We start from the raw sequence: 18,130 nt of genomic DNA, 5'->3' as shown, positions 1-18,130 counted from the left end.
TCCATCCACACAGAATGTGCTCTTCTGCAAAGCAGATGGAACTGCCTCTCCATAATATCACTGGAGCAGCTGAGCGTATTCCTCTGCCTATCAATGGCAGCAGGCCGCGTGATCATATTTTTTTTTCCACTCATAACAAAACAGCTGTAATGTTGGCCCTGTTCTTAATAGTGTTTTTCAAACTCTTGCTTTAACAGATTATTTCAAGAATGAAAATCAGTGAGGACTTCAGCAGCAGTCTCTGCATCTTCTGAAAAGGGACTCAGCCAAGAATGGGTCTGTTAAAATTTTGGGGCAAGGGCAAAAGGCCCAAAACAGTTTCTAGCACAACAGAAATCCTTAAGATTAGGCTTTTTAAGAAAAAAAAAACAAAAACCAAAACCTGACTGAATTTCAGTCTTGGCTCTTCTCCTTGCCCCTGTCTCTTCTGACTTCTGCATTTTACCATCACTGCTGGTTTTAAAGTTACTTTGGGAAAACTATTCCTACACGCCTAGCTGTTAACAGAAAGCAGAAACAGTTTTCTAGTAAAAAGCTGCCAAGACAACAGCATACAAATGAAGGAACAGTCTTCCAGTGTTTACTTGGTGTTGGCACTTAGTCTGGTCTCACCCTGTACCATTCCCCCATCCACAGTTGTGGGAGATGCACTGCAGCTGAGCTAAACCATTTTATTGCAGATCTGGGAAACTGAAAATTCAATAAAACCCATTATTTCTTTCAATAGTCCCCAGTCCACCCTCTAGCAAGTTTTGGAGTTGCCTACTAGTTCTGCTTAAGAATATTTTCAGGAGATGCAGAGAGTTAAACATGCACAGGAAATATGATATAATTAATTCTGGTCTTCTTGGCAACCATACCTTTAATAAAGTAAAACTCATCTTTCTGTATTATTTTATTAGTAACTTTTACAAACCCTCTAACTTTTATTAATATAAACTCCTACAAAAATCTATAGCAGCTAGAACACTAACCAGATAAGAGTCTGGTTAACTAAAAGACTGAGTTACCAGCAAATTCCTATTACAAGACGAGAAGCCCGTGCTCAGTTAATATTACCATGTCTGACCTTCACCCACCAGAACCCAACCAGCATAACGTGTCTGATCTAGCTATAAATAAACGTTTCCTGCATTTCCCTTTTCCACTTCAACTAAAATTAGAGGCTTACTCATTTCAGCTCCCTGTATTAAAAGAACCGCGTTAATTAAATAGAGATTGAGCTGATTCCTAAGTTTTCCCAATTTGCTAGCATTTGCTAGCAATAAACATTCGTAAATAGAGGTAGTCTGAAAAGAAAAATCTATTCCACTTCCAATTTTTTCCTCTATTGTAAACCTCATGGTAGCAAGTATGTTTACACCGTCTGAATAAGAGTCTATCATGTTAGCCATTAAGTTTTACCCAATACAATTACTGCTGCCTACTAAATCTGTAATTCCTTTATTCTCAGAGAATAAGAGTGGTTTTGTGCATCAATCTTCTATCAAGAGTTAAAAAGAGCAAATAAATAAGAATATTCATTTCAGTGGCAGGGTAGGGAGCAGACTTGACCTACCACACACGTCTCATACTGGGAAACCTTATTCTTCATGTTGAACATTTTGCCCATTCTTTACAGCTCTCATTCGAATAGGAAAACAATCACTTTCGCCTCCCCAAAACAGGGATTTCTCATTATCACACCCCACCTCCTCACTGGAGGAGAGTCCCTCTGTGTGTTTATATAAACACCCAAACCCCAAACCAACAAAACATTTCAAAAGGCTTCCTAATTAGAAGAGTAGCTGGTGGCCATTCTGGCTAGGGGTTATTGAAGTTTAATAAAAAACTTCTCTCAGACATAAAAAGCCCCATAAAGGATACCAGCCAGATACTCTTCTGAATTTCAAGTCAAAAAGTTCTACCGGTTTTGTAATTCCATGATACATAAAAGTAATTATGGGGAGCAAATCCCGAGGCTCACGTACTAGAATATGCCACTTTGTACACATTTAATGTGATATATTCTAAAATATCCCGTCGTCTTTGATGCACGGGAAAGCCCATTTGCAGAGAAGCAAGAGGCTAGATTGTGCTGATGACTGCCCTCCACCCAACAGCACATTTCATCTTTTCTCCCTGTAACACTTTGTGCTTTAGGTTCCTCACATCATCAAAATAGGGACTCAACTGCAGCATCAATCCTTTCCATCTAAAGCACTGACATCCACAGCTCTCCCAGAAGATAAGGGAGAATACTTACCCCAAAAGACCAAAAAACCCCCATAGTCACAAAAATTAAAATCAAAGATCATACCCCATGCTGCTGAAGAAGAAAAAAATAAAAGGAAACCACTTGTTTCTTTGCTGCTGAATTTATCAGCATCAGTTGTCAGTGAATATCTGCCAACAAGGTACAAACAATGCAGCCCTCCACCTTTTCAGACACTGCCCAAGAATAAATATTATTCCTTGGCTGCTTTGAAAGAGCAGATCCCGGGGCATTCCCAAGTGCTGGAATACCTCGCCTCCAGCTCGACCCCTGGCAGCTGCTCTGCGACACGCTCACAGTGTGGGACGTGAGCCTGAGCTCCAGGATGTTCTGCAGGACAGAGCACAGACCCTGCCTCCAGGGCGCACAGCCCCAGCTCTGGTCGCCAAGCCCCCGTCTCCATTCTGTGCCCTCCTTTGAGATCTCCAGTGTCTCTGTGCCTCTCAGGAGGAGCGACCACCAGCCAGAATGCCACATCCCACAGACAGCCAGGAGCATCCCCAGTTCCACCGTGTATTCCCACTTTTATGTTTCCAAGGATCCACCCAGCTTCTCTTATTGTGGGTTTTTTTTTGGAGGGGGGTGTTTTTGTCTGTTTTTATTTGCAACATCGCTGCTCTGCCAGTTTGCACTGTGCCTATTAAATCAGAGCCTCCTAAAGCCTCCTCTGAGTCACTGTTTTCCAAGGCAACGTTCCATTCCCAATTATATTACACAGCACTTGGCTGTACTAAAATAAATTCTGTTTGAGTGGGATAGAAGCTCTTCACCGATTGCTATTGGTCCTGCGTGCTCCTTCCTATTTAATTACATTTTAGTGTTTTCTGTTCCATAAATTTCATCAGTAACAATTACTGTTCTGATTCCATGGAAGGGATATATTTTGTTTGCCTCATCTGCCCTTTATTTGTCACTATTAAACTTCTAGACCCCGAGTTTCTCATCTTTCTGATGTTCTGGTATTTGAGACAACTTATCATCTTTGTTTCTGTTTGCTATGGTTATTATATCAGTTCCCCTGATTTCCCTTACCAGCTGTATAGAGCTTTTACGAATATTTTTCACTTCTCTTCCTCGCCCCCATCATTTACGCATGTTGCATGCTCAGGATTTGTATCTTGAATGTTCACCGCTCACACACAGAATTTCTGCACTGAACTTCTGGACCAACCAACGGCACATTCTAACAGCAAGAGAAAAATAAAGGAACCGGGCTCTGCAATCAAATCCATCACGCAGCGGCGCAGTCCCATTTGACAAAAAGAGCAGACAAATCCAGAGAGAGGCAAAGTGGCTTCAGGAATAAATCTTAACGCTGCCAAACTGGATTCTAGCTTCAGTTTGTATCAGAAGTCAGAGGGCTTGATTAATGAGGAACACAGCGTCAGAGGTTAACAGAAATATTAACACCGCTCAGTAGAATAAATGAGTCCAGAACCCAGTCTCCTGGCAGAAAACGAAGGCACAGCCCTAAATAATCAATACAGATGTGCTGGTAGCTCCTCCTGTCAGACAGCTGTTACTAAACAGTGCTTGTAACCCAAACACCATAGAACTGAGAAACTGAAATTGTTAATAAAAATTAATTGAGCATCACTGGTTTTCAAGGGCTCAAACTTGGAAAATTACAAGGCTTTCTACTGCATAAACAGAAATTTTTATTTTTATATTTATGCATTTTTAATTCCATCACACTTATATTGAAAAATACCTGGAAACTAAAGACACCATCTGCGGAAGAAGAGAAAAAAAACCCGCTAGAATAATAAAACTTGGTCCATGTGGTTTAAATATAATTAAAAGCTTAGGCAATAACCACTATCTAATTGTGGTGATTCGCAGTATTTTTTCTCTCAGGAACTATTTCCTGATTAGTAGCTCTTCTGAATGCTGGCACAGAAACAGCAAACAGATTTAGCAATTAAAATACCTAAAAACAAAGCAAAAAAAAAAAAAAGTCACAAAGTAAAATACAAACACGAGTTTCCCAAGGACATCTGACTCAGCTAAACTGCTCTTGAACATGCGGTTCGCACGGCGTGATTGACGCTGCTCAGCTCCAGCCACCAAACCCAACAACCCTCTGATTCCATACAGAGTAATTCCCAAAATACCTCTTATCAGTTTTGCCTACATAACTGAATGCAGGCTGGTAACTAACTTTTATTTTCAAAGATCATTATTAATGCAAAATACTCAACAGTTCACACTCGTTTCACAGAAAGAACGCTCCCGTTCTCCTGCAAATACAACAAAATGCCCCATCTGGATTTTCCCAGCGATGGATTAGATGTAAATCCTCCGCCTGAGCCCCGTGCTGCTGGGATGACTCAGGCAGGAGGCTGGATGAAGGTTTATGCACCGTGTTAGGGCTGTGCCCCTGGGAATAGCGCAAAGACAAGAGAATCTGAAATTTCATCTGAAAGAAGAAAACAAGTCTCTAGGCTTCAAGCCATCATGGGTATTAATAAATAAAATAAATGCAGGCTGGGGGTATTTTGCAACCGATCAAAACTAAAGAACCAAACCCCTTCAGTAGTGAGGAACTGACCATATTCAAATCTTTCTAGTCTTTGCCCCCACAGAACTACCATCTGTCATTCAGATAAGAAAAAAAGGGGCAGTTTAAGACCCTGTAATGATATTGCTATAATTCCATCGGTTGTCTCTGGGGTATTAGAAATAGCCCTCTGCAGCAATCCCCCAGCAGAACGGACGTTCCCGGGGGGGTTATATACATGTTATGAATCCTGTATCGATGAGAACTGAATTGGCTGTTTATGTTGAAACCTTCCTTTGTGGGGCTTCGACACACGCACGGATTTGTTCTGTCGCCGCTGTCCCACAGGAGTTCGATAGCTGATAGTAGCATCGTTCCTCCCTCATAAAAACATTTGTCTTCTTGGGAAGAAATGCAGCTTGCCTGAAGACAAGGACTGGTGACTCAGGAATGACGAGAAGCCGTGACACCGACCCCAGGCATCCTTCACACGGGGTCCCAGCTCCCATCACACCATAGCACGGCTCTGGGGCACGGCTGGGTCAAAGCGACGGAGCAGGAACACAAAGATCCTGCATGGGGATGAACTCGGCTTCTGCTTCTTAGAATCCCACGTTAATGGTCTTGAAGCAACATTTTATTGATAACTTTTAAGTCATGTAAAACTTCTGTCAATCTTGGACCTTTCCAGCCCTTACCCCACGCGGGTACTACGGCTCAGCTTCTTGTCGGTAATCACTGGCGCACAGGCTCTTATCTTATGTAACATTCAGTCTTTTCTGTTCTCTGGAGGGCAAGTGAATGTAGTCTGATGCTGCAATAACTTCACAGCTTTCTTCATACATACCAGTGGTTCCCACTGACCTCAACGGCGGTGCAAGCCCAAGGAGGTTCTGCTAAAGGGATTTTGTAGTATGCTTAGTGGGACAGGGAAGCAAGCTCCTAAGGCAAAACCAGACCTTTGTTCTGCTCAGAAGAGAGTACAAAGTCTCAGAAGAGACAGACCATCTCAGGAATTACTCCTCTTTGTCAGCATGACAAGGCAAAACAGCCATGCAAGGATTAATAGCTGCTTGCTTGTGACACAAGCCACCAGTATAGCTAAGGAAAAAAAACCACCTTTTTCCCCAGGAATGGAGAGAGACCCTTAAAAGTCATCAGAAACTGTGAGCATCACAATATTAGAAAATTATTTTTATATAATTCAGGTTTTATAGAATTCTGTTCTGTATTTAAAGAATAAACAGCTCTCTTGGAGGCGGCTCAGGAATACATATCAGGTGCCTTCCCGGGTTAAGGAGACCGACCACTTGCACCCCTACCGTCACTTTCGTTTGACCTGCTGTAGTTTAGCTGTGATTGTATCAAACACACGCTTTGAAAGTTAACCAAGCCGAAAGACTGAAATATCAAATGGAAGGTTTTCTTTCTGCTTCAGAAATTAACACAGTACCACCTTTCAAAAATGCACACTTTGTTCAACCAGGAGCAGTTAAACGAAATATACATTTTGGAGCTGTCTCCCTTTTCTCTTCAAAGAGCAGGGAGCCAGCAGCAGCAGCGTACCTGTTTCCTCTCCAAGGCTTCACTGATGAATAAACCAGGAAATCCGCTACACTCCTCCAACCGAATATACAGTTTATTCAACCATTTAATTACCAGCTTAGTAAAACTATTATGATAAAGGCAAACACAGACTTGGCACTCCCCCGCGCTGTCCCTGAAAAGGGTGATCCTGTGAACTTCGGGACTCCTCGTATCTGCTCCCATCTCTGATAACACCAACCCTTTAATGCAGCAGTAAAAACACGTGTGTAGCCTGGACGTACACTGCCAGGTTAGCCACAGCATTCTAGGGCTGAAGTAGCAGGGCACGCTCAAAAAAACCCCAATTTATTTGGGCAAGTGGCAAAAGCCGAGGTCTGGGCACGTACAAAAGCACATGGATTTTGTTTATGCAGAGTGCGTGCAAGTTAATAAAAGCAAGAGTTGCCACAGGAAGGAGGTCAAGATGATATTGTTCAGGACAAGGGAAATATATCTTAGTCTACCACTGTTTTTTCTAATTTGTTTTATTTCTGAGTTTCTGGATATCAGCATGAGATAGGCAGACTTTTCATATTGGGAAACTCAAATTTAAAAAGTAGAGAGGTAAAAGGAACCCATTTAAAAATAGTTATCATATATTTCCAAGCAGTCAAACATAGGGGTATCCTTTTAGAAGGAAACGTACCTGCTTCAGGACTGGTTTGATTACAGCTGCTAACAATGCTGTTTGGGATCACTGGAGTGGAGGATGCCTGGATTCTCGACTGAGGTGGGTTCGGATGTAATGAATTTCCTAAAGCCATTCCTGACTGACTGAGCATCCCACAGCTCCCGCTAGCCTGCATCTGATTTATTAAACCTGCAAGATGGTTGGTTGTGCCCGGGCTAGTACCGTGGACAAAGTTAGTGTTTGCGTTCTGGCAGTGCACACCTTCCCCTCGCAAGGGTAAACTCTGTGCCAGCGAGTTCTGGAGACTGCCAGAGTTCATACTGGTATCTGCAAAATGCAGCTGGTTACCAGAGCAAGGTAAAGCCGTGTTTGAGCTCCCACAACTGCTGGTACTATTGCTGCTCATGTGAGAGCTTTGACAACTCATGGACTGAAGTAGCTGGGACATAGAAGTGATGGGAAAAGAGCTTTGACTCTGCTTTCTTATCAAATCAGATCCAGCTTTGGAAACTCCAGAACTGTCCAACTGAGACTGTCTCAGCAAACTCAACACCGTGGTGGTCGGCTGCTTTCTTTTTCTCAGAGGATCTTTTTGCTGAGACATCAATTTATCTCTCAGTGCTGCTCGGCCGCTTTGCGCTTCAGTCGTTGGTAGGAGCACGTTGGCAGCGGGAGGGAACATGGTATTTAAAGTGCTATGTCCTTCGGTGTTGCCACCGCTGGCAACAGGTCCAGAATTGCTACTGCTGTTATTGTTGTTACCAGCAAGTTTATTTTGATTTGCTAGCTGTGCTTTGGCTGCTGCTGAGAGTAAACTACTTGCTGGAAAAGAGGCAGCGTTGTGCTGGTTCAAGATCTGATTTAAAGGCATTCCCAGCAAACCAGGCTGACTCTTCAAGGAACCACTTCCAGCTGATGCAGTAGAAAAAACTGCATTGTTTGGAGGATTTAATACATTACTCATTCCAGCAATTAATGGGTTAGGGATGTCCTTGTATTGATTAAGTCCATCGTGCTTGGTGGAAGGGCTGGATGGCATAGATGGTCTCGGTGACCCTATTGTTGACCTTGGGGACCTGGGAGGAACTTTAATACCACTACAGGATGACTGTGGTCCTACTGGAGGCAGCAGGAAATTTCCATGATCTGATGATGTGGAAGAAGAACGTGATCTTTGGGGAGAAGCCTCAATCCTTCCAATCCCAGATCCCATCATATGAACCGGGGATGTCACTGGTGAAGGAGAGAGGGACGTTGAAGCAGAATGCTGAACTCTTTGAACGTGACTTCCATGGTTCATGTGACCAGGTTTTACTGTTGGCAAAGGAAGATTACTTGGCAAAGGGACGACAGCAGGAGGCATGCTTACATTCATCACAGGTACCTGAGAGTGGACATTTGAATGGAAAGTAGTTGGGTTAATGATAACAGGATTCTGATTCACCGGTTTGCTAGGAATAGGGTCAAGTATGCCAAGTGGATCCTTTTCGGACGTTAATGGCTTTTTCTGAAGAGCACAAGAAGGCGGTGGAGGAGGTGGGGGTGGACCTTGGGGCGGTTTATGGTGAAACATTGCTCGTGGTATTTCCATACCAGCTGAAAAATTACACATGGGTTTTTTCATTACTGGGCTTTTTGTGGTCAAGGTTGGGGAAAGAGGTATATTAGTCCTTCCAGCCATTGCACAGGATGACTGTATGGGAGAACCATGTAGCATTACTGATGGTGGAGACAGAGGCGTCCTGTTCATGTGAATAGGACTGGAGTTGGGTGCTCCATGAAAGCTGGGATTGTTCCTTGTGAAAACATCAGGGCTTCCAAGTGGGTCAGTCCTAGGAGAGATCGAGCCATCTCCGTATATCTGTGATCCTGATGAAGCTGGACTGGGCATCCCACCATGACTGCCACGATACGGAGACTTCTGTCCAAGTTCATTACTACCCAATCTCTGCCTAGGATAGACAGAATGAAGTTCTTGTTGCTGGCTTCCAGCCATTTCTTGCACATAAAGCCTACCCATGGCATTAGATGCCCCTAGCATCAACTTGAAAGGAGTCTTACATTCTGGCATCACAGAATTTGTAATTCCTTCATGCGATTTATTCCTCATTGATCTTGGAGTTGCTGCTCGAGTAGGAACTACTGGAGTTGCACCTGATATTAAAAACACAAAAGTTACTGTTTTGAAATCCAATATCACACATTTCAGTGCAAAACTACCGTGTGTGAAAATATTCACAAAAGCTAGAGAGTCTTTTTGGCTAAACTTTTGCCTCAACAGCAATAATACCTAAATCACCAAGTAGCTGCTGGAATGGTGCACGCTACCCTACTACATGGTGCAGTTGGATAGACCTCACCTCCGTATCCCGTACAGAGACTGCATAAATACGACAACTTTAAATCTTTTTCCTTCCCTTCTGTCTTTTCTTTCTAGCCATCATCTCCAGTGTCCTACTCCTGAATCTCCAGCATCACCACTTTGGCTACGGCTAGCAGAGCTGGCAGGAGGAGCAGGCTATCGCTGTCGCAGGGAAAAGGAGCCTCTGGCACCATCTATTGAGTACAGGAGGAATAAAGCCCAACGTGGATTTAGACTAATTTCTCCATGCCCTATGGAGAAAAGGGTCCTGCCTCAAATGCTGTCCCTGATGAGGGCGAACAGGGAGCTGTGCAGTAGGACTTTGGTCCACATTTCTGTTCAGCCAAACACTTAACTGCAAAGACCTAAGAGATCAACCTGGGCTAGTGGGAGGTGTCCCTGCCTGTGGCAGCGGGGTTGGAACTCGATGATCTTTAAGGTCCCTTCCAACCCAAACCATTCTACAGCTGCGCAAGGCAGGATGCAGCTTCTGCCACTGCTCTGCATCACTTGCTGGCCTCAAGGGTGCTGAGTTCCAGTCCTCTGAGTTCATCTGTTCCCTGGAAGCTCTCCTGTATTACTTGACTGAATTAAGGCTTTACCTGCAGCTTCTGCAACAAGCTTTGCTTGGGGTGAGATGCTAAATTTAAGGGGTTCAACCCTCTATGTTGGTTTCAGGATAAAGGTCCTGGGGATGTTTGTATATGCAGACATGTGAACCCCTATATAATGGAAAAAATTGCTGTAAATTCCAGTTTTGAGACTAGACTTTCCTACAAGCACAAGACCACTTTGTTCTTCTGTCCACTAATACCAGTTTTATTTAAAAAGATTTTTTTTTCATTGTTTAAGCATACCATCACACGCAGCTCCGAGTCTGGTGGACTTTCTGCCAGCTTTGCTCTCTGGGAATTTGTAATTCAGCTTGCAGTGCGGGCTCAGTAAAGGAAAATGAATGCACTCCTGGCATGCAGCCTCTGAATATGCAAACTTAAACTTGAGTAATGAGCTAACGATTTCATCTTCAAATGAATTCAGAAGTGCCTTTACATTCCTCTGCTTTTAAGAACCCAATTCCCTTCCTTCCTTCAGCCTGGCCCTAGCAGACAGATGGCACCGACAATCCTGCCTTCATCCTATTTGCTCAACCAGCTACATCACGAGAGAAACAAACATATTACCTTTCCCAAAATACAACCAAAGCCTCATTTAGGGGACAGATCTCAAGACTGAACTACAAAACAAAATACGTACGAGAACCCTCACCTTGAATGCTGGACGTAAGCAAATGGTCAAATGTAAGGGTGCATACACGAAAATACATTTCGTTCACAAAGGCAATTTATTGGGAAATTTTCTTCTTTGGTTAGTGCACAAAATTCTGATCAACAGAGAAGGTAAGACCACAGAAATGTGCCTCCTGTCTTTAATATTGAGCTGGTTTTCCCTCCTTCATTTTGCTAATTTTTTGACAACAGAAATGTAATTTAAGTACCACTAAAAAAGAATTAAAAAAATTAATAAGGAAAATGCATAGCAACTTGGGAAACTGCACTGTTTGTTTTAAAAACATAAATCACATTGCAAAAAACCAACGGAAACAAAGGCTTAAAATCATACACAGCAATTTGAAAATGCAAGAGCACATCAGATTCTTAGCATTGTCTACCTTTCTCAAATTTATTATTTTTATATCCTTAAAATTTTCCACTTTGAGGTCAGGCTGCAGAGGGATTAGCACTCAGCCAGCTATTATCACAGCAATATAGGGGTGCAAAAGATCTCCCAGAAGTTGCATGCATCGCAGTATATAACCCTAAACTTACTGAGTCTGTCTTAAAAGTATCTTCACTCCCTTGTCCTAACCATTTGGATTTGTAAGACTACTTCAGAACCTTTTCTTGTCAGTACCTAATTTTCAGTCGAAGTTTCTATGCAACTTTGCTTTTGCAGCTGCTTCTTTCAGTGTTAACTTTGTCCCTTAGCTTAAGTAGCTCCATTTTCTGGTGCTGACTGTCCTGATGTCTTCACTGACAGCAATTGTATCTCCTCTCAGCCATCACTTTGCTAGGCTGAACGGGCTAAACACTTCCAGGTGACTTTCATAAAACAGGTTTTGCAGTTCCCTAAGAGAAAAGCCTCTGCTCTGTTTCAGCGCGAGTGCCGCCAACAAGAAGAGGGGCGCAGGAAGCACACAATGGCATTTGCACCTCTCTCTTGGAGTCACGTTGATCTGCGCCATACTGCCATCTGGTACTGCTCGCAGGCATCTTTGATCACCTCCTATATCTAGGTTTTCTTTCTCAATAATTTCCAGCTAATAGCTTTTTTCACTAGTCCCCAGGTGAATAACCTTACAATTCACAGGATTTGTTGCTATAGCTTTTCTTTCACTCCAGGTCTCAATGATCCCCCACTTTCTCAACATGTTTTGATCTTCTCTTGTTTTGATAATACCTATCAACTTCATCCATCAACAAATTACCTCACCTTTTCTTGATATGGATAATTAAAATGCTAATCCAGGTTGGTCCCCAAAAATAATCCTTGAGAAATTACAGTGGAGATCTTGTCTTGCTATATATTCGGCCTTGCAATACAATTTCCCATTTAGCCAAGTCCTTAGCCACATTCTAATCCCTTTATAATCACTTTATTCTGCTTCTCTAATTTCCCATGTGACAGAATATCAGACATATTACCACAGTTCCAAAAGAGGAGAGCTAATGTATTTTCTTTGTCTAGAACAATCTGATATCTTTTCCAAGAAAATCATGCTCTTAGTCTGGGATGACCTGCTTTTTAGACTCAGTTTCTGACTACCTGCATCTCTCTAATCAGTACCTCTTTTTTTCCTTTAATCTGTTTACTATTGCAGTCAGAGATACATGTGACTTTTGGAGGTGGCTTGGTACAGTAATTACATATATCTAAAATTAGGTAATGAAATGATTCTGCATGATTTTACTCACTTGTTCCACCACCAGGACTAGTTAGAACTAGCGAAGGATGTGGTGCTTCTATGCTTTTATGAAGTGTAGCCACAGCAATAATCTTCCTTTTATGTATGCATAGCTTGGTGACATCTTCGTCCGCTTTAACATCCTCAGCAGTTCTCTGCTTCACAGCAGCTCCAGGATCAAAATTAAAGACCTAAGAGTAAAAATTGCAATGTTTAAAATAACAATTACAGGTAGCAAACTCACCAAGCATACCTAACCCAGAAATTTTACATAAAATCAAATCTGCTTTTGTTTCTTAGAGCTATCTGACTGCTCCTACATTGCTCAAGAAGTGAAATCAAAAGTCAGCGTCTCCTTCTGATTCTCACATGTTAGCATGATGTTGTTGATGGTAGGTTTCCAATTTATTAGGAAAATGTTAAAACACCATAAAAACTAAGTCAGATCTCTTCCATGATGGGAAGAGACAGAAGGGAGATTAATTTTGTATTTTATGATAATTCTTTGGGTTTTATACCACTTATTTCATTTTCTGTATATGACCTGAACAGAGATTAAGTCACGGCATAGCCCACCAGCTGACATAACTGCCAAGCACAGAGACCCCAAATGGTGCTTTTCTTTACCTTGGGAAGAACAAGAGGACATTCTAGGCCACACTTGCATGTTCCATCAGTCAGCAAGTAAGTCTTCACCTGCTCCAAGCAGGATAATAAAGACCCACTGGGACTGGAAAGGAACAGAAACGACAGGTCACGACTTCTATCTACCATTCTAACAGCTCATATAGAGAGTTTAAAATAACACAGCGAAGATGTCATATTTTGCTACATAGTACTTCTTGCTGTTAGCCAAGAACTGAGATGTTACTTACCAAAAACAGCCCCAAAAACCCCATCCTAAAGGAAGATTTTACTATAGAAGAACAAACATAACAAATGCAGAGAAAAGAAAGTAACTGAGATTATTGACATTTACTATTCACTTTACAGTCCTGCTTGAAAGCCTTAACTACTGCCGAGCTACTCTAAGATTATTTTTCTCCCTCCTCTCTCCTATAAAGTCTAACGTACAGGTAGAGTGCAGTCCCCACAGACCGCCTCCCCCTCCATCACATCACTGCAGTTCCATGACAGTCATCTGTACTTTTTAGGACTGCGACCTAATTTAAAAAGAAAAAAACCCACAAAAGTGTATTTCAAGATGTACAAAATAACCCATACAGAAAAGGGGGAATGGCAACAGAACGGTGGCAGCTGGGTCTCCGGGTTGCATAAACAATTTGGTTTCATTCAGCTAAAATTTCAACCTTCTCAGTGAAAGTGAGAAATATTACACCAAGCGGCCAGTCCGGTGAGCTCCTGATAAACTGCACTTGGATTTCTCTGACTCCCACTGGAAAATCATTATCTCCATATCAAAAAATAGAACATTGGAAATCCTGTTACGGCAAAATCACTAATTCATAAAATGAAAAAAGTTCTCATGTCACAAGGCTCTACCTTTCAGATTGCTCTTTATTACTTAGCCATCTAAGCTGTTTAGCAGAGAGAGAAAACAATAATTTATGAGGACTGGCTAAAACACCAGTTCTTAATGGCAGCTGTAAATAGTCCTTATTTTAACAAAAAAAACTTAAGTGGAATAGTTTGGATCATGAAAACAGCCAAGAGTCAAAATTTCAAAATAGGATGAACTTTTGTAGCTAAAAGCCCATGTATAAATACCTAATTCTGCACAAGAACTAAGTCACATACAAAGCAACATCTGCAAGTGACATTTAAAGTTATGCTGACAGTTGCAGTAAGTAATTCGTTTGCCAGAGTTGCCCTGAAATAGTTATTTCAGAGAGAAGTGTCCAGGTCAGATATGTGTAACAGTGCCAGTTCCAAGGGTAAGCGAGATAAAAGAGCAATCTAAACATAAAGGTCCAGGTATGCAGTGATAGACAGGTCAGAACAAACGCTCCCTGTCTGAAATTGAAGAACCTGGGGAGCAAGAGGAAGTTACTCTTTATATTTATTTATCTAATTATTTTAAATTTCTGCTATAGACTGGTTAAACCATTATCACATTTTAACTCAGGATCACTCGTCTCTGCATCTCCAGCACTGGCCGACGGCTTTGGACTTTCCCAACCTGTCCAACACGCAATAGTCACTGCTCACCTCCGGCAAAGTCCATGCAACATCCTCCCACGGGAGAAACTCAGATTGGCATTTGCTCTACGCTATCCCATCTACATGCAAAATGCCTTCTGTGACGCTTAAAAAGCTCGCGAAACTCAGATTGGCATTTGCTCTACGCTACCCCATCTACATGCAAAATGCTTTCTGTGACGCTTAAAAAGCTCGTGTTAAATGGCATCCTTGGGATCACGCTCTGGAGTCAGGATCCCATCTTATGTGCACTGATAAAAGAAGCCAACTGAGCAGCAAGAGTAAAGCTATATCACCCCGTTCAATTGTTTTTTTTTCCCTAGAATAAAGTGATTTTAAATAACCTTCCTTGGCATGCAGTTTGCCTGGGCACACATATCCAGTTCAGGCACAAGCAGATACTGGAGCCTGGGAACAAGAGACCTGCAGGACACGTTCGTCCTGCGCTGCCCAGCAGTGGGTGTGAAGGAAGCTCTGGATACTCACACGTACCAAGAGCACACAGACCATCCCACTGAATCTGTGGCATGTGGGATTCAGCATCCCTACTGCACACATATGCATGGTTACTTGTCCACAAGAAACAACAAAATTTAAAAAGGTCTGATTTTTCTGTTTCTGCCTTGTTCCTGGGCAGACCTATGTAATTGCAAAGTCTCTTTTCTATGTACAGATTTTCTCGCAGTTCTGCACTGCAAAGGGTAACCAGCAGTTTCCTTTGTAAGAAACTTCCGCTTATTTTTTTTTTTTTGTCACCACTGAGGTCATCCAGAGGTTTTTGGACCCCAAAGAAACAAGCAAGAGCAAATTATAAAATATATTAGGACCTGTTACTGACAGTTCTGAAATCTTTTCCTATTTCTAAAGAGCTTTGCTCAGTTTATTCCATTGACTGCTGTGCTAAAGAAGAGATCTAGGTCCTACCTTTAGGCTGTAGTATTGTTTTACTAAGAAAACCACTGAGACTCAACTCAGTGTTTTTACCAGGTAATAAAAACTAGTTAATTAATGGATTTAATCCAAAGCAACTCTTGCCAGTTGACACAAAAGCGCGCATGCTTTATAAGGCAGCACAAAGAGAATGAGTCCTCATTCAGCTGGGATCATCTATTCTGGTTAAATCATGTCAGATCTTAATATACACACTCATTTTCCCTTGGATAGCTTTTGAGTCAATATTGTTTGACCTTTCATTCCCTCAATAAATGCTGTGTGTATTTTCAGGGTGGTTGTTCATTCAGAGGAGCAGTGAAGCACTAGAGCAGGTTACCCAGAGGTTGGGGAAACTCATCCCTTGAAGATACAGCTGGTGAAGCCAAGGGCTGACCTGACCCAGTGCTGCGGACACGCCGTGTCTAGCAGGAGGTTGGTTATTCGACTTCCATCCCTTCCAACCAACATGTTCTACCCTGCGCGTTTCACCAAATAAGAATGTAAGAGTTGTGGACCACACTAAGCATCTTTCCTTAATCAGAATGGCTTGCAGAAGGCAATCAGAAAATCAACCATTGGATTAAAGAGAAAAAAAAAAATACATGGGCAAAACTTGGGAATTCGACAGAAATAATACAAGCCTCCCCAAGCTGAAAAAGGCAACTGGTAAACTTGGCTAATAGGGTCAACTAGAATAAAAACCAGTGTTTTGCAGAAGGCAATTCAGAACAGAATTATAAAGAAAGTCCTGAACAAAGAGAACATATATGAAAAGACAATAGAAGAGCAACCACTAGACCAGCATTTACCAGTTTATAAACACGTAAGACAGACGCTTGAAGAAGCAGCACAAGCTTCCATGGCCTGCTTCTTATAGCTGTCAACAATGAAGCTCAAAAGCAGCTAGGATCATCAGGTATACAAAAATACCAAAGCATTACATGTTCCGATGCCTGGATATAGAGACGAAAGAAAGAAAAAAAACCCCAAAACCAAACCCCACAACTTTTTCTCTCTCATTGATTTTTAACTAAGGCAGAGGCCCAGTAAATTACAGCCGTAATGAGAAGTACAAGGGGAAGGCGATTTATCTTTGACATGCGTATCGCTGACATGGATTTTGTTTGATTCTGCTAATTGAGAATACAAACAAGAAATCCTGAAATGCATTTGATCTTTTATGGTAGTTTAGTGTAAAATTGGAGTATGCTTTAACTCATTAAAGAACCTTGTATTGGTAATACATAAAATGTTGTGAAGAAGTGGTTATTTTAATCACGGAACAGTGGCAGAAGATTAAGCAAATAACAGACTGACAATCATTTAGACTTCTGTGATGTTAACGTGATGCACCCATATTTTGTTAAAGCTGACTTTGATCTTTTTTTCCAATAACATTTAATTTGTAGTCTGTTTGTCTGAATACATTAATTTAACAGTAATTTCAATACATTCCTTTGTGACTGCGCCAGGGTGAAGCAAAAAAATCCAATAAACTAACAAAATAAACAAATAAAATACCTAAAACTTTGGATTTAGGCTTGTGTTCCTGTTATTTCAACATGAAAAACGTGAGGAATCTGCAGAAGTAAATCTTGCGGGAGGATGTCGGTGATACTGAACACAGACCCTTCACAGGGCATATAAAAACTGATGTCTGCTGCAGCTACCGAGTAACTACACCACCTAAATTTCCTTTCAAAAGCGACTAAGTAAAACACAAAAGTATAATGGAGATCTGGAACATAAACCCAGAAGATACTTAGGGAAGAAGAGCTACAGAATGTCAGGATCAAGGCACATGGCGCTGCATGAACTGAGCTGAAGATCTGCTGCTGACAGCAGAAGAAAGTCCTCCTCCACCTTACCCACCACGAACTGTTTGTGTGCCTGAGCACTACTGTGAACTCAACCAGCAAAGCCCCTTATAAAAAGCCAGTGCTGGTGCGAGGAAAAGGCACCTGGGAGTAAGCAAAAGATGGCAGAGATTTCTCATCATCTCAGGTAGGTTCATTGTAAAAGGGTTGAATAATAAAAATATTAAGTAAGGTTAAATCTGCTAGTGCTCAGCTTTAAAATCCATATGACAATAATGAGTAATAAAGAACTATTCATGCCTAAAGCAGAATGTATAGTAAGGATTATCAAATTTTCAAGACCAAGCAATATTAGATTCGAGAGTATGCTAAGGGCATGCAAATGGCACAACTGACATAAGTGAACTGCTGTATCAGCAGAAACAATGATCTCGCACTTCCAAAAGAGCAAGCCCTTGAAGTTTTTGAGTACTTTTAATTGAGTCACTAATTTACCCCACGTTCTGGCAAAACTACAACGAAACCAAAAGCGGTGAGCACCTCAGACAGGCTTACCTGATATAGAGCACTCCACTTTGGTCCACCCGTCGCTGCCAACCAACGGGAACTTGCACTGCTGGTGGCCCTCCATCCGTGTCCCCTCCGTCACACTCCTTTCCACCATTCATTTTTCTGTTTCTGTTTACGAGTCTTCAAAGATATCAACAGTAAGATGATATCCTTTCACTACATGTCATCATGGCCTCCCGAAGGCGGCCATTCAGTACACTTTTCCCCAAACTGTACAAAGTGCATTGGGAGGCTCCAGCTCAGTTTGAAACCAAGTCCTTAAAAGTGGCCATTTTTGTTAATGAGTCACTTTCCTATTATAATCCACATTAAATATGCAATGTTTAACTCCTTATATATTCATAAGGATGAACT

The 18,130-nt window shown here is 41.8% G+C and overlaps 1 protein-coding gene across 1 annotated transcript; it reads right to left on the bottom strand.

Moving 5' to 3' along the window:
* Positions 1-6,839: 6,839 nt before the first annotated feature.
* Positions 6,840-17,874, bottom strand: LOC104466280 (methyl-CpG-binding domain protein 5-like). Its single transcript, XM_010079646.1, has 4 exons — positions 17,762-17,874; positions 12,924-13,026; positions 12,307-12,487; positions 6,840-9,126 (listed from the first exon to the last, which is right to left on the bottom strand). Exons 1-4 carry the CDS (start codon positions 17,872-17,874, stop codon positions 6,848-6,850), a joined length of 2,676 nt encoding a protein of 891 aa, XP_010077948.1. The 3' UTR covers positions 6,840-6,847.
* Positions 17,875-18,130: the final 256 nt, after the last annotated feature.

The sequence above is a fragment of the Pterocles gutturalis genome, unplaced genomic scaffold (assembly GCF_000699245.1).
Source record: "Pterocles gutturalis isolate BGI_N339 unplaced genomic scaffold, ASM69924v1 scaffold13934, whole genome shotgun sequence".
NCBI lineage: Eukaryota > Metazoa > Chordata > Aves > Pterocliformes > Pteroclidae > Pterocles > Pterocles gutturalis.
Note: the sequence above shows the minus strand (reverse complement) of the source record. Positions and strands in the feature narration are given on the sequence as shown.

Coding starts and splice junctions, on each gene's coding strand:
- LOC104466280 (XM_010079646.1), bottom strand. CDS start 17,874: ATGAATGGTGGAAAGGAGTGTGACGGAGGGGACACGGATGGAGGGCCA. Junction 13,027..17,761: donor AGTGGAGTGCTCTATATCAG/GTAAGCCTGTCT, acceptor GTTCCTTTCCAG/TCCCAGTGGGTCTTTATTAT. Junction 9,127..12,306: donor TAGTCCTGGTGGTGGAACAA/GTGAGTAAAATC, acceptor TTTTAATATCAG/GTGCAACTCCAGTAGTTCCT.